The 16,944-nt window shown below is 37.3% G+C and overlaps 1 protein-coding gene across 1 annotated transcript in view; it reads right to left on the reverse strand.

Moving 5' to 3' along the window:
* Window positions 1-551: 551 nt before the first annotated feature.
* The window catches only part of PPP1R1C (protein phosphatase 1 regulatory inhibitor subunit 1C), a 119,307-nt gene continuing 102,914 nt past the window's right edge, over window positions 552-16,944 (reverse strand). The window contains exons 5-6 of the mRNA XM_036254831.1: window positions 7,067-7,161; window positions 552-733 (exon numbers count right to left, since the gene is read on the reverse strand). Of these exons, the coding sequence (XP_036110724.1) occupies window positions 7,073-7,161 (89 nt within the window). The 3' untranslated portion in view covers window positions 552-733; window positions 7,067-7,072. The remainder of the gene's footprint in view (window positions 734-7,066; window positions 7,162-16,944) is intronic.

A 16,944-nucleotide genomic window follows, 5' to 3' on the forward strand; every position in this document is an offset into this window, starting at 1 on the left:
ACTTAATAAAGAGTTTCATTTCGCTTCCTTTATTGGTCAGAGGTCATTTTGGTTTGAAGTCCATGCCAAAGAATTAAAGTAGAACTCAGGTTCTCTATCCCACTCCAGCCTCTTTAGCAAAATTACCCCTTCTGCATTATTTCTGAAATGTAGAAAGTTTAGTTCCAGGTCGATCTGTAAGACGCTCTGAGAAAATTCACAGGCCTATGGTTCCTAAGGAGGATGGGCTTTTCCACCCCAAAACGATCTCAACTTCTCAAACAGATAATAACTTTTCATTTTTATAACTCTGATGTTTAAATTACTAGCCTGCATATAATGAACTATCAATATATATCTATGGAATTAAACTGATTCAAGACTAGTTAAATTTGAAATAAACAAACACATAAATACAATAATTAAAAACACACACACATAAGAAAATACATTTGAAAGACTTGTAGAAAAAGGCTAGAAAATGAATTATTTAAAATTGGCTCAAGTTTAAGATCTTCCTTTTAGCCATATAGGAAAATAAATCCAAAATGAGGAACGTAGCAAATAGTGTAAAAAAAAAGTCAATGTTTATGTACACAATGTTTGAAGTGCTTCAGAAAGCAATCCAGGGGGAGAAACAGCACTCAGATGGAGTTGGAGGGTGGTGTTTGTTTTGTGTTGGTATTTTTCCAAGCTCAAGTAGGAGCACAGTGCTGACAAGTCAGCTTCTGGTTATTATCAACCCGTTTTGCACCTGGAGGAGAAAAAGAAAATAACGAAGTACTCCAGAACCCAGTGGAAGTGTTCCAGAGGGTGTAACATCATGTCACGTAAATCTCTGTAAAGGGAAAAATCTGGTATGCAGCACTTAATAGCAGCAATGCTGCGTGCTAGCATCCAGTACATTATCCAATTAGTGATTAGTGGGAGGATATTTTTCCTGGAAGGACTTTTAAATCTTTAAAAACAAACAAACAAAAAAACCCTGATCATTTTCTAAGGAGAAATTTTAAAGACAGAAAACATAACTGGTTGCAGTGCTATTGTTGTTACCACATGCACACATACATACATGTGCGCATCTCTAGCACCAACGATTCTGTTGGCTGTCCAACAAGCACACAACATACCCCTTTTCTCTTCGGATTCCACCTTCCCTTACTACTGCTGTTTTTAGTCTGTTCCTATCTTTTTTTTTTCTCCTTTGTTTCTTGCCTGCAGTGCCTGAAAGAGAATCAGAGGAAAAACATAGATCTTAGAATTTAAAGGAGCCTCCCAGGGTTAGCTGGACACCCGCCCCACTCCCCCAACCCCTATTGTTCTCCACATTTTACTGATCAGAAAACTGAGTCCCAGAGTGATTAAAGGGCTTGCCAAGGTCACACAGCTACGAAACAGGAGATGCCACCCTCTGCCACATCACCTTGTATTATTTTCTTCCAGGAACTTATCACTATCTGAAATAATCTTATTTATTTATTAATTTATGTATATATTGACAGTCTTCAAACACGAGAATATACATCCATGGATTTAAAGGCCTTAACTATCTTGTTAACACCAGAATTCTCACCACTTAAGTGGTTCTCAACCTTCCTAATGCCGCGATCCTTTAATACAGTTCCTCATGTTGTGGTGACCCCCAACCATAAAATTATTTTTATTGCTACTTCATAACTGTAATTTTGCTACTGTTATGTATTAGTCGACCCCTGTGAAAGTGTTATTTGACTCCCAAAGGGGTCGCAACCCATAGGTTGAGAGCCGCTGATTGTCTTAAACAACGTCAAGCATGCCCTAGGAGTTCATACAGATTTATTGAATAACAAACTACAATAGTGGTCTATTGTTTCTAATGTAGACTTTTAAAAACTACACCAAATTATTCCATTAAAAATAGTACAGAATAACCAAGGATGTCTAAATTGTTCTATCTAGCTTCAGGTCTATCGTAAACATCACCAAATTTATGCATTTTAAAAAGCAAAACTATCTAGTGAAAGTAATGTTTTCAATTCTTTAAGGTGTCTAAATAGCCCAGCTGGTGTGATTGAGTGGTTGAGCATCAACCCATGCACCAAAATGCTGCTGGTTCGATTCCCGGTCAGGGCACATGGCCAGGTTGTGGGCCAAATCCCCAGTACGGGGCATGTAGGAGGCAGCCAATAGATGTTCTTGCTCATTGATGTTTCTCTCTCTCTCTCTCTCTCCCCCCCTTGCTCTCTCTTTAAAACCAATAAAGAAAAAAAAATTTTTTAAGATGTTTAAATAGCCTGTCCTTCCTTTAGATGCCCCAGGGGAGAAGTTCCTGAATTCTGTTGATTTGGAAATCAGACGCTGCTGCCTGCCTAACTGATAACCATGATCATTTTATACCTTACAAAGAGACCCTTAATGTAATTGGAAGGTGGCAAGGAACCTGGTTAAAAATGCTTACTTTCTCCAATCCTTTGCATCAAGGTGTGGTCTTGTGACACAGTTCTGGCCAATGAGACATCAGTTGAGGGGTTCTGGGATGGCTTTGCTTCTTCGCTATGGACCCTTTCTCTTTCTTTCCCCACTGGTCTTTTTGCTTGGAACAGACCAGAAGGCTAGAGCAACAGGTCTCGTGAGACTGCAAAATAACAAGTTTGAGAATGTTAAGAAAAATGTAAAGTATCTGGATGCCCATTAGCAACTTGAGCCATAATTTCAGTGATGGACATTTTCTTGCACGACATAAACAGACCTCTGTGCCATTGTGTGCTGGGTTCTCTATTATTTGAAGCCAAATGCTTGTTCTGGATAATAATGAAAAATCATTTGCGGAACATACTCTAATATTCTGTTACTTTTAGAATTCTTATATGGTAGTGTAATATATTTCTGTGCTCATTCCCCCAAATTAGCCTCCTTGTTACTAAAGGTCAGAGAAAAGGGAGAAAATGCTGTCATATTTGTAGAGTGAAAAACAAAAAATGAAGATGAATCCAATACCATTTTAGTATCCCTTCTCCAGGTTCTTCATCACGTTTCCAGAATTCTTTGAGTTCTCTCCTTCTCCTACTCTTCTCTCTAATCCACTCTTGTGTGCAGTCTCCATTATCTGCACAAGCTAAGTATGAAACGCAATGAGGAAGGTGACCGCACCAATGTCTGCGTGTGAAGTGAGGGGGCCTCGCGATGTAAAGGTCAAGGGAGGAGCTGTAGTTGAATGGCAGCCTCTTTACCAATTGCAATCAGGCACCTGTGCATTCGGATAGATTATTTCAGTGAATTCGCAGAGTATGGCAAAGTAGAAACCTTACCCCCCCTTTCTGGGTGAATTATGTACGATATTTTCAGTTTCACACCTTGAGTACTTACAGTGTCATTTAGAACCACGATGTCCTCCATAATTTTCTGAAGCACTTCTTCCTCTGGTATTTAGTTCTTTGGAATGTTATGATGTTATGAAATCTAATAATTAATTGCTTAAACACAGTTCACATTTCAGCCACATAAAAATGTTTAATGATTAATATACTTGCTGGAGCTTTGGGAACTGGTTTGTGAAATTAAGGACTTAGAAAAGTAAGGGCATTTCTTCCCCCATCCTCCTTCTTTAGGAAGAGCAAGTATTCAAAATTATATATAAGCATGAACATTTTAAAGTAGCTAGTTGTGCTTTTTCTATTCACTTTGCACTTATACCTTAATAATTGCTGCTTATTATTATTGTTATTATTATTATTATTAGAGTGAGGCTATCTATCCAAACCTTATCCAGCCAAATTTTATACTGATTTTATATGTGGGTAAAGAAAATAGAATTTTTAAATTAATGCAATGTAAGTGGTTTATTTATTCATTTATAAATGCATATTGCAATTACATGAACTCTGAAATACTTACACTTAAGTTATTTGCTATGACAATACCCAAAATCAGTTTTTCCAAAATTTCACTCAATTGTATATCTTTTGTGATTTTGTGATTTTGAGGTACAACCTCTACTGTAGTTATTTAATATTTTTCTTTAAATTGATTTAAAACATACTCACACTTTAAGCTTGCCTCATCCTAAGGAACAATAGCCATAAAATTGTAAATTTGGGGTTGCTAATTATGCATCTTTTTCAACTTATAGTATAATAATGTTTATAAAAATAAAAATATCTTATTCCCATGGCCAACCTAAAATAATTTGTTTCCATAATGCAGAAAATATTGGCATAAGTGAATTACAATTAAAATGGATGCTGAAATCTTTTTGAGAACATAAAATAATCTAAAAATTTTGATTTTTATAAAGACCCTTACCCTGGACAGCTCTGGGAAGAAAAAAGGATTCACAAATTATTGTGTGATGGGAAGAACTCTGGCCCAGAATCCCGCCACACTCTATGCTTCAGTTTCTCAAGTTCTGGGAGATAAAAATGCAGTCCTCAACTTTTCCACCAGACATAACCTTTCTTAGATTTAGTATACACGATGGCAGAGGATTCGAAAGCCAGTGGTCAAGATGACCAGAAAAGTTGGGAGGAACTGGTGATGTTTTAGCACAGAGATGAGATCATTTAGGACATCAGAGTGTTCTTCAGTATCTGAATGGCTGTGATATAGGAAAGGAGGTAAAATGTAGGAGAAAGAGATTCTAACATACAAAAGAAAAATTAGAGCTCTTTGGCTGGGTTTGGGGTTCAGCTGGAGTTATTCAAGAGTAAGTGAGGTGATCCATCACTCGTTTGTGATATTGAAGAGGATCATGTATTAGATAAGGTTTGGATAGATAGCCTCATGTCCTTTCTGACAATAATAATAATTATAATAATAATAAAATGCACCAATTAAATGCTCATTAAGCTGAGCTAAGCATTTTATAGGTCTTATCTCATTTAATTTTCACAAAAAACCGAAGGAATATGAATGATTGTATCCATTTTACAAGTAGAGAAACTGAGTCTAAATTTGTCAGAGGTTAAATTTGAACCCAAGTCAGAGTGACTCAAAGCCCTGTACTAACCATTATGTTATATTATAAATGTGGTCTGGGAAAGATAAAGTTATCATTTTATTTTGTTTTGGTTAGAAGTTTTCTGTGCCTATTCAGCCAAACTGAAGCCAAGTTATCTTCTTGAAAAAATTGTATTGTAAACTGTAAGTACTATGTGAAAGGAAACTAAACAGCCATTATCTCAGCTGATTTCCTTCAAGTTTCTGAGAAAACCAACACATTTCCCCAGGACAACTTATGGTTTTAATTGTGATCTCTGTGTTTTGAGAATGGGGAACAGAATAGAAGAAACCAACATTTTCTAAGGAAAATTTATGCTTTTAATTTCGATCTCTTTGTGTTTTTAAAAATGGAGAAGAATCCAGAAGCCATGCTGTTTATTTCCCAAATGATGTTACAAAATCAGCAAAAGCGTTGGTTCTTTTGTTTGTCTGAATCTTTTGAAAAAGCATCTATAAAAGTGTCTGTTCAAGGAAAGGGAAGGGCAGTTTTGTTTTTTAGCACCTCAGAGTGCTCAAATAATCTCAGGGAGTATCGGGACGTTTTCCAAACACAATTAATTCAAAATCTCTTAAAGCAAATATGTGCCTTAATCATGTTTTCAGTAAAGTTAAACTTAGGAAGTCAAACAGGCACAGCAGGTGGTTTGAAAACTCCAGAAAGTTTTAGGTGAAATTCACTTAAAAAAAAAAAGGGCGCAGGAGAAAAGGAAGGAAGAAAGGAAGGAGGAAGGAAGGAAGGAGGGAGGAAGGAAGGAAGGAAGGAAGGAAGGAAGGAAGGAGGGAGGGAAGGAAGGAAGGAAGGAAGGAAGGAAGGAAGGAAGGAAGGAAGGACGGACTTGGAAATAGAGTACTTATTCATATTTTAGGTATTACTTATCCATGTGTTTTGCATTTATTTTCTTGTGGAAAATATACTAAAGAAAATGAAAATGATCATCTCTACCATAGTATCTTATAAATTCCCACATTTTCTCTTAATCTCTATATTATAAATATCACATTTAAATTTTTTTAAGTATTATTTCTTTGAATTTTGATATTAAGATTCCACAATGGAATTCACGTTTGATATTTCTCATCTTGTCCTAATTTCTCTTTTTACTGACTTTTGAGAAATCTTTTCATGAAACGTTTGAACCTCACTAATACCATCAGTGTGGGAGCCAAGCTGAGCATTCCAAAGTTTTACATTAAAATGCCATAAGTAATTAACATTGTTCAGGAGGCAAGGACTTTGAATTATCAAAAACAATATTTAATAAATATATAGTCTTAGAAAAGCTTGCTATATACTAATGCTTTTTTTGTCTGCTGGTTCTATAGGAAAGAAATTATTTTTCCCTTATTTTCATAACCCTCAGCAAGGTGCCCTCCTAGAAATAAATTTGTAAAAAATAGTTGCTGAATTAATGAAAGACTATAGGCATGAATTAATGGGATTTCTTATTTTATGATAATAGAAGATTTATAAAATGCTAATAATTAATTAAAATGCAATAGGAAATAGCTGATTTCAAATAATAAACAAAAAACGTTGCAGGACAGGTTTTGCATATTTTATTTTAGATTTAGCATTTTTCTTTTTTAATAACTAGTCTAAGGACTAATATATTGTGGTCTTTTGAATCAAGAAATCTGACATTTCTTCATTACTTTGAAATAAATATTATGTACAGATCTTAACTTAAAAGTTAACAATATTAAATTCATTAAATATTCTTCTGTAAGTTAAACTCAGACACACATTCATGTCTAAATGTATTTAATACTTATTTTTTACTCTTAAATTGATGTTATTTACACTTGACCTTAGAAGGCAAACTATGTCAGTAGAACATCAGGGATTAAGCTCAGCATATTAAAGTTAGAACACTCATATGTTTGCAAATGTCAGTGTCATTAAAAAGAAAAATCATTGTAAAGTAAATGATTGTAAGTGATATGGAACAAGCTGTGCTTAGTTCTCAAGTTCAGTCAAGGAGGCCTCCCCGGAGGTGTACTACTATTGTATGTATGTGGAGAGCAGAGATGGAAAATGCTTCTGGAAGCCAAGGGTTGTTCAGAAAAGTTCATAGTCCAGTTATTCCCAAGAAGCCTTCTTGCTGCAGACCCGTAATTAATGGTCCCATTGCTTCTCTCTTTCACTGACGCCTTCTTCTTCTTCAGGGAATGCTGATTCATTCTGGCCTCTCAGATGTTTAATCCCTGAAATTATACAAATTGATTTAAATGAAATGTATCCTGACAGATTCACTGTTTTGCTGCTAGAAATAAAGAAAAAGTTTTCGCTGGTATATATGTATTTTCTCCAAGAATCTCAACAATCTAATCCCACGTAAACCTTTTAATTCACCAAGGAACAGGAGCATACCTAGTCACATTTCCATGCTAGGCAGGCCACCTTCCATAAGGTCATCTTCTCCAGTAAGAATTGCATCACAACCTGTTAAAAACCTGTTAACTAAAAAATCTGCTCACAGCTCTTATTGTAATTCTGATATATCATTTCAGTTCAAATATTTCTTTTGGCATCCCTGAATTCTATTACAAGGAGAACCATTGAAACCCCTAGAAACAAAGGGATTGCTGTTTGCCATTTCTGTAACTTGTAAATAACAAAAGAATCATAATATTGTTATTGGGAATAGGAACATACCCATATGATTATGAAACTTCTGGACTCAAAATTCTTCAATAACTTCCCCCACCGCCTACAGAGAGAAAAAACATTGGCATACCTTTGCCTGCTGCACAGGCTTAAGTGAGCTGGCCTCTCCCTACCTATTTTGGCCTCATTTCTCACAGGCCCTTCCTGTTTTGCCTTTCACAGTAATTTACTCTTTAACAATACAACCTACTCTTCCACATTCCCTGATCACCCATGTTCCATCAAGCCTCCACGCTTTTCTGTTCTGTTCTCTGACAGAGAGCTTCTCCCTACTCACCCACCTGATACTCTGCCGTTCATCCTTCTGGTCTCAGCTTGCCTCCTCTTGAAGGTCCCTGATTCCCCAAGCAGAGGGACCTAGATCTTTCTCATGTTTCCCCTCTGCTCTTGAATCACTTTCTCTTGCATCAGTCACCCAACAGAACTGTATTTGTTTACACATCTTTCTCATGAGAGCAAATGTCCTGATGTCAGGATTATGTAGTTTCACTTTGGGGTCCCAGACACAGTGTCTGGCAAACAGTAGGTGCTCATTAATATTTATTACATACACGATTGATGAAATTGATGAAGCAACAAACAATTTTGTATACATTTTTAGACATTCCACAAGAATGTATATTTGGATTTTTTTTTTCAAAATTAATTCAAATTTGGAATATAAATCAGAAGACAACTACTACAGCCATATTCAATGGGCAAAATTATCGTTAATTTCACATGAGTTTATTCTGTTAAAACATCATATGGGCTGACACTCTGTGCATGAAAGAAATTTTATACATATTTTACATTTTAGAAAATTGGTTTATGAGATTTTTATAAGTATTACTGAAAAATGTATCAGTAAGAATTGATAAATGAAAGAAAGTCACTGCTCATGCTTGCTATGAAACAAAGAAACTTAAAAAAAAAAAAGTGGATTTTCACGTACTGCAGTTAGCAAGCCTCACAGTGCTTTTTGGCAAAGAATGGCATCCTTGGGCTTGGTGGATTATCTTGCAAAAATATTTGATCAGTTGTAATAATATTTAAATACTTTAATTTGATCTGCAAACACAGATCACTCACAATTCCTGTTGACCCAAGACTGTAGAGAGACGTTTGTTATTAACAAAAGGAACTTTTTTCATGTTATTGCAAATTACATGGAGGAAAAAAAGAAGTCTAAATGCTAAGGGGAAAGGAAGAGTTCATAAACCACCCAATTAATCACTACTAGAGTCTCACATACCTGAATCACTAACCTCACAACAACTCCATAAGATAAATACCTGGATGGTGAAATTTGGCCTCCAAGAAGATTACATTTGTTCAAGATTATAAGGATAGTATAGTTCCCGCGGAGGTCCGACACACCATAGTCCCTCGGTACACACTGGCTGAGTGCCTTCCACTATCAGGAGATTCCAACTTATTTTCACCTTAGCTTTGTGAACACTGACCTACAGTTTCCTAATGCTCTCTAGGAGTTATCATAGGCTTACAGTACCTATTAACCTGGCCCGGATGATCTCAGGATTCTCACAATAATCATTCAGCTGCCTGCCATACTCTTTCCTGTGCTGAAATTATCTGTGCCTCTCTGGGTTTGCAAAGGTTCTATTGCCTCCAGAGCTCAACCCTTTCATCCGCAAGGTAACTAACTACAGAGTAATAAAGTTGTGTTCAAGACAATTTTCTTTAAATTAGGTAAATAACTTAATGCCAACATTGATTTGTCTATATTAGGGGGTTAAACATTAAAAACAAACAAACAAACAAAAACAGTAAACAAAATACCCAACTTATTAAACCATAATCAACTTTTCATACTTGGGAATAGCTCTACTTGTTTATCTTGATCCACATTTAATTTATTTCACAATACTAATGGCCACAAAGTTGTATAAATACGCCTTTTCAAAAGTAAAATCACTTGGGCAAACCCTGAAAGGTGCCTTTCTTAGTCTTATTTGAGTGTGACATGAACTGTTTTCAGGTAAAAGGTTTTGATGATGAAGCAAGAGTTAGTGACATCTCTCAGAGATGTTCTGTAGGACATTTCTACAAAACCACACATTTTTTGGCTCCCAAAGCAGTTAATACTCATGTCATCTTTCCATTAGATAATGGGTGGTTGGTAAATTCGTGTTTTGATTTTTTTTTTTTCCCCAGCAAGATCTATTTGGTTACAGACACAATAATGCTGAGATTAAAGTGTGAAGTCTGTAAAGACTAATACATCTTTCTCCTCCCATCCAAATACAATATACTTTGTTTTTAATTTTTCTTTAAGCTCTCATTTGATATTTGAGAAATTCTGGAGGAGGAGAGAAGTAACTTGGCCTGGGGGTGCTGATGAAATTATCAGAGCCTCCTCCTCTGCCAAGTGCTAATGAGCATGTAGGAAAACACCTCACCTGCACAGGGCTGACTCTCGGGGCCTCTGGGGCCAGCACAGGCGCGGCCAGCCCTGCACCGGGCGGAGGACAAAGGGCTCCCAACAAGCACCACGTATGTTCTTTTCTCCACAGCAAATGAACACATAGAAAAGGGGAGCATACATGAGAGCAGGATATGCCATATGAGCACACGAAGGAATGAAACAAAAGCAGAGTTGGAGGAAAGGAGACTGAGTAAAAGAAAAAAGGAGAAGAAATAAGCATGGCCCCCAAACAACACAGTACTCATGCTCTTCTCCGTTCTGTAGATCACGAGGTTAAGTGTGAGTCGGAGGATGTTGTGAAGAAGAGACTGGGTGAAGAATTATGAATAATGAATCCACAGAGGGAGGCTTATATTTGGCAAACCACAGGTCAATATGCTTATCAATAAAGTTGGGGGGGGGGAGGTTGATTACACGTGTAGATGACATAAAACATGGAAGAGAAGAAAACATAATTAATGACAATACCAGCAGTATTCAGAAAGGTTTCTAGGAGCTGGAGAGATGGGCTAAGCAATTATGGTAGAGGGCAACAGGCACTTTTGTTTTTAGAAAGATTATTTTTTATCTAAAATATAGAGAATAAGGGCAACTAGATTATAGTTGGGGTTTCAGGAGACCACAATTTCAAAATGGTCCAGTAGAGTCACCTGTTTCTAGAGACATAGCTCTTAGTGCTGACGGTGGCATTCCTAACACTAGTCAGCAGCTTGAGGGAGGACCTGGCTCTCACCCACGTGTGGGTCAGAACTTTTCTGGATCGTGCTGCTTAATTCTTGGCTCTGAATTTTAAGGGTACCAGTGAAGAAAATAATTGGGGTAAAGGTAATCCTATGAAATCACTTCTCTAGAAGAATTATATATGAAACTGGGATGCTCAGCATAGAGAAAATTAAGAGAGGACAAAAGCTGCCACTAAATACCTAAAAGACTGGAGAAAGAAATAAAATTTATTTATGTAGCTCCTGAAAGCAGAAATAGGGCCAAGGCTGAAATTTATGTGGTGAGGGCTGATTACAACCCAATACAAAGAAGAAAATTCCTAAACTCTTTATATTCACCCAGCAATAAACATGTGAGTGAGCTCCCCATCACTGTGTGTTCAAGTCAAAGCTACATTTTGATCACTGAGGAGAGTTATAGAAGGAACTCTGCATCGAGTAGCAGGTTAGACTAACAACTTCACTGACCCTAAGATGTTAATATTAATGTACAAGAGACCTTTTTATTTAACTGAGAAAAAAAATGCTCTGCTGTGAGTAGTCTAAGTTACAAAAAGGTAATTATAATGTCAAAAGACATAAGTGGCCCAAATCTATATTTTAAAACTAATTCACATCAGGAACAGCAAATGGAAATGGATTCATTCTTTTTAACCACAGGCTTTAGACCTTAGAAATAATCTGAACGCCCACTAATGAATCTGTGGGTAGATTATAGAGAGACTCTGACCCATCTTGGATTTCTATTTATAGTTGTATTTGTGCCTTTGGGGACAAATTTTTAAATTTCATAATTTTTAAATTTTTGAATATAAATCCTAGTCTAATCTCTTTAGTTTAAAGATGAAAGAACGATTTCCGATAGCAAAATGACTTGCTTACATTCACAGAGCGATCATTGGCTGAGTTGGAACACAAACCAGGGTCTCTAATTCCTGGTGGGGGCTGTTCATCTGAGTCACCAGGACTCCATCTTCCACTGTCACTGGTCTTTAAAGTTGAAATCTGAAGGAAAATTTGGTGATTTAAGATCATGAGACCCTTTTTATTATCAAATTCTTTCAAAGGACATTACATAGCTGATAGATAGATATAACTTTTCATTCTCTGTTGTTGTTTTTAATAGAATTTGGAAAGGGAAATAACATAAACTTTAACCTTCCAGGAATATTCCCAGCATAGAACCAAGTAATAAATAATGTTCAGGTTATTAGAAAAGAAGCAGCCTTTCTCTCTGCTATGTTCAGACCTGGGACTAGTCTCTGAGAGACACAGACATTATATTATGATCTAGTATGGGAGATGAGACATAGAAGCCATCAAGCCATGTGAGTTAATATAAAAAGCCCCCCCATCCCCACACACTGTCTTGAGCATGAGAGAGACACAGATACAGATGAGATGGGATGTAGGTCCAGGGATGTTGTGCACATAAATGAAGTTAATTCACTGAAGCAGTGATATGAACCAGTAGAACAGAGAATGCATTTATAAAGTTCTGATATGGGAAAGAAGAGCCAATTCAGAATAGAATCAGAACAGCCATTTATTGAGCAGCACAGTGGTTAGAGTATGGGAAAGAACAAATCTGATTTCTATGAGAAAACAATTTTCAAAACACTTTAGATTTCGGAAAGTCTGCTATATACAAGAGAGTGATTTCAGTGGCCCTAGAAAAATAGTTTTCTAATAGTTCCTTGTGTACTGATCCTTCAAGTTTGACCAAAGTAATCATGCTAGATATACTTGAGAAATATAATTTAAACTGTAATATAGTACAGCAAAACTCCTCAGTAAAGGCTCATCATCTCTCAGATGTTTTTAAAATTGTGTTTTACAGTTCCCAAAATGCCTTCATATATATATAGTTTATGTAATCTTCTTGTCATTCATTTGTAATGAATAGCTACACATTAATACACTGAGGGTCACAGAGATCAAATGACATTGATGTCATTTCAAAGCTAAACCTTATCATATTCTGCACTCACCTTAAATCTGTCTCTTTCTACTTTATTTGAAGTAAACTATATATACACAGCACAGTTCACCTCTGTTGTAATATGGTGACTGGTCAGTTAAGATAGACTGTAAATAAACACATTGGGAAGCATTTTTCTACAGGAGAATCAGTAGGTGATATGTTTATCTCTTCATAATTCATATGAATAGGGGCAGCATGTTTTTTGATATTCATAAGTATTATCTATTTTATGCCTATTTTTACCTATCATATATTTTACTAAAACTGGTGCCCGAGAGTAAAGCCGAGGTGACCGATTTCGCAGTAAACACCAAGAAGGAAGTAGGGGAGGAGGCACACAATTACATGCTATTGTTAGAAGTGTGGATTGAAATAAAATCTTTGGAGAGTAATATTGTCTCACTTATCAAAATCACATCTTTATCGGTAAGTCTGAGGTTGGGGCCAGGCAAGAATATATATATATTAACTTTGCACGGATCCTACTACTCGACCTAGGGTGAGAAGCACTTGGTAGACGGAGCGCCTCTTTTGCCCTCTACAGTTAAGTGCCCTTCTAATACCCCCTTTTCTTCTTAGCTAATGTGTTCTCCATGAACTCAGAAGTAGTGTTTAATTTTTAAGCCCACATATAATGGAGCTAAACTATGTTGGGCAATTTCACTTTAGAAAGAGACAGAATGGCTCCCTAGTCTGCAAGATTTGACTGCCATTGATTGAACACAATAGCATATCTAAAAAAAAAAGAATGCATCCATTGGCAAAAGTCAGTGGTTAGTCTTGAAAGCACTAAAAATAAAATGATGCAAGGAGAGTTGCATTTATAGAGACAAAAGCCAATGCTGTCTGTATTCTACAAGTGTGTCCACAGGAGGATGTCACGTGCTGGTATTTTTAAAGGCTGTCTTCCAGGCGAGGCCATGGTCACTACAGGGTACCAGAGCCTGAGGCCGGTGTATGCCCAATCGCATAACCAAATCATCTAGCTCTGACTCTAGTTCACGGAGAACCCTCCCCGTAACAACAGAGCATGCTCACAGAAAGAGAAGACCCTGACTAGACTTAAAGATACTCATGAGTCTTTCTGGGAAAAGACCATCCCAGGCTGATGGAATAAGAATTGCAAAGGCTTTAAGTTTGGAGCATGACTGCCGTGGTCAAAGAACAGCAACAGGCCTGGAGTTTCAGAAATGAGGTGAATGATGGGGAACAGAAGGAGGTAAGCTTAGAGAGTATGGACACAGGTAGGGAGGAGGCGCCTGCCATGGAGGGCCTCATAGGACTTTATAAGAATTTGGGCTGTTACTCTGGGGAGCCACTGGCAGATTTTTTTTTTTTTTTTAGTAGAGGAGCAATAAGATCTGATCTACACATTTTTATTTTTATTTATTTATTTATTTTTGTTAATCCTTACCTGAGGATATTTTTCCATTGATAGTGGGAGGGGGGAAGGGAGGGACAGAGAAAGAAAAACATCCATGTGAGAGAGACACATGGATTGGTTGCCTCCTGTACAACCCGGACCAGGGCTGGGGATTGAACCTGCAACCCAGGTACGTGCCCTTGACTGGAAATTGAACCTTCAACCCTTAGGTCCACAGGCCGGCGCTCTAGCTGCTAAGCCAGACCGGCCAGGACTGATCTACATTTTTAAAGAATCATTCTAGGGTCCGGGATGTAAGAAACTTAGAAGTTACTACTCAGTTTAACAACAACTAAAAAGCTAAACAAGTTAAAATAATAATAACAACACTTAGCTCTGTTAGAGAAGTAAGGCCACAGGGCAAATCACTGCCACGCATTGCCAAACTGTGGACGGACAGACAGGCTAATAGAGAGAAACACACTTACCGGAGCAGAAGCCTCTGCAGGACCATGGGCCAGGGTAGAAAAACCTAAACTGCAACTGAGAAATGGCTAGAGGCTCAGTGTGGACAAGCCTAAGAGATTAAAAGCTCTGGTTGGGGAAGGGAACGGGAGGTCAGCCAGAAGGGGACTTCACACTTTTGTAAATTTTACCTCCTGGAGCTCTATTAGTTTCTCGCAATAAAAATCAAAGAAAAACCTCATTCTCTGACAGGCAAGGGGAACAGTAGCCATTTTCAAAAACAGAGAACTCTGTTCTTAACAGGATCTACTTTCTGGAGAAATTGTTTTACTGCAGCCCAACCTTCTGAGGTTTTATCAGAGGCGAACCCTCCTGCGGAAGAGAAATGCCAATTCCAGTCCCCTTTAGTGATTTTGTGTCACCTAACAGAGGAGGGAGACTGAGAAGCATCGGGGAGTTCACAGCGCGGAGGCACAGGCTGTCCGGAAGGCCGAGACCTGGCCCCAGCCTACAGAGCACTTCTTGCCCACGCCTGGCCACCGCATACTAACCGCCTACTTGGCGCAGTTCTCGTACCCAGCACGTCATGTTCGCCTGTCCGCAGAGAAGTGCAAGGCAGACCGTGGGCGATGCAGTGCGAGGAGACTGCACACGCGTCAGGCCCAGCGTCAGCTATGGCCGGAATGTTGGAATTATGGGACTAGGATTTTTGTTTAATGAAATTATGTAAGTCAGAAACGTGGATCTACATAAAGAAAGAAAGAAATCAATCAATATGCTAAGGATTTTCATGAGAAAAAAAAAATAGACAATATGCAAGAACAGATGGATCCTATAAGCAGAGAAATGGACATTTTGAAGAAGAACAAAAAGAGAAATATTAGAGGAAAAAACACTGTAGTAAAAGTAAAAAATGTCTTTGATAAGCTCTTTAGTAGACGGGACATGGATGAGGAAAGAATATTTGAGCTTGAAGACATGACAATAGAAACTTTCAAAAATAAAAAGCAGAGAGTTAAAATAAAAAATACAAAACAGTGTATGCAAGAACTGTGGGACCACCGCTAGAAGTGTAACGTAATGGGAATACCAAAAGGGGAAGAAAAAGAAGCAGAGGTCTTATTCGATGCCATACTGAGTGAGAATTTCTCCCTAATTAATGTCAGACACCAAACCATAGAGCCAGAAAGCTCAGAGAAAACTAAGCAGGATAAATGCGAAAGAACAACAGGTAGGCATGTTATATTTAAACTACAGAAAATCAAAGATAAAGGAGGGGTGAAACCCTGAAATAAACCAAAAGAAAAACCTTACCTTTAGAGAAACAAAGATAAGAATTACATGCAACTTCTCCTTATAAACCATGCAAAGAAGAGAGTGAACAGAAGTATTTAAAATGTTGAGAGGAAAAAAAAAATTGCCTACCAACCCACAATTTGTCACCCTCTGAAATTATCCTTCAAAAGTCAAGGAGAAATAAAGACTTTCTCGGACAAATAAAAATGGAGGGAATTTGTTGTTTCTAGACTTGCCTTGTTTTTAGACCTTTCTTGCAAGAAAAATTATATGTCAGAAACTTGGATCTACATAAAGAAAGGAAAAGAATTGTTAAAGGAATAAGTAAAAGTAAAATTAAAACTAACTTTTCTTATTCTTAATTGATCTGATATCAATTGTTCAAAATAATAGCAACGATGTATTCAATTATGTATACTAATATATATGTGTTATATATGTATACACGCATATGTATGCCTATATATAAGGAAAATACATGATGGCAATGATACAAGGGGCAGGAAAAAGGAATAGAATTAATTTATTTTAAGGTACTGACAATAACTGTGAGGTGGAATAGTGTTCTTTGAAAGTAAACTTGGATTAGTTGTAAAATATATTGCAATTCCTAGGACAACCACTAAAAAAAGTAAGAAAAAAAAGTATAATTGATATGTTAAGAGAGAAAATGGCAAAATAAACTGACGAACAAAACAGAACCAGAGGCACGGATACATGGAGCAGACTGACAGAGGGGAGGAGGGTGGGAAGGTCTGCACGGAAGAAGATGAAGAGATCAGCCAAAGAACATGTGTGCATAGCCCGTGGACACAGACATCCGTGTGGGGAAGGCCAGGGAAAGGGGACAGGGACGGGTGGAGGTGGGCAAGGAGGGGAGAAATAGGGGACATCTGTAATAATGTCGATAACAAAAAATGCTCAGTTAAAACTGCTAAAGACAAAAAAGAAGTGGAAGATCACAAAAAAGGGGGGGCAACAAACAGGCTATTAATTCAATTATATCGATAATCACTGCATGTCGGAGGTCTAAATGCACTAATTAAAAGACAGAGGCTATGA

This window comes from Molossus molossus, unplaced genomic scaffold, assembly GCF_014108415.1.
Source record: "Molossus molossus isolate mMolMol1 unplaced genomic scaffold, mMolMol1.p scaffold_m16_p_11, whole genome shotgun sequence".
In the NCBI taxonomy this organism is placed as follows: domain Eukaryota; kingdom Metazoa; phylum Chordata; class Mammalia; order Chiroptera; family Molossidae; genus Molossus; species Molossus molossus.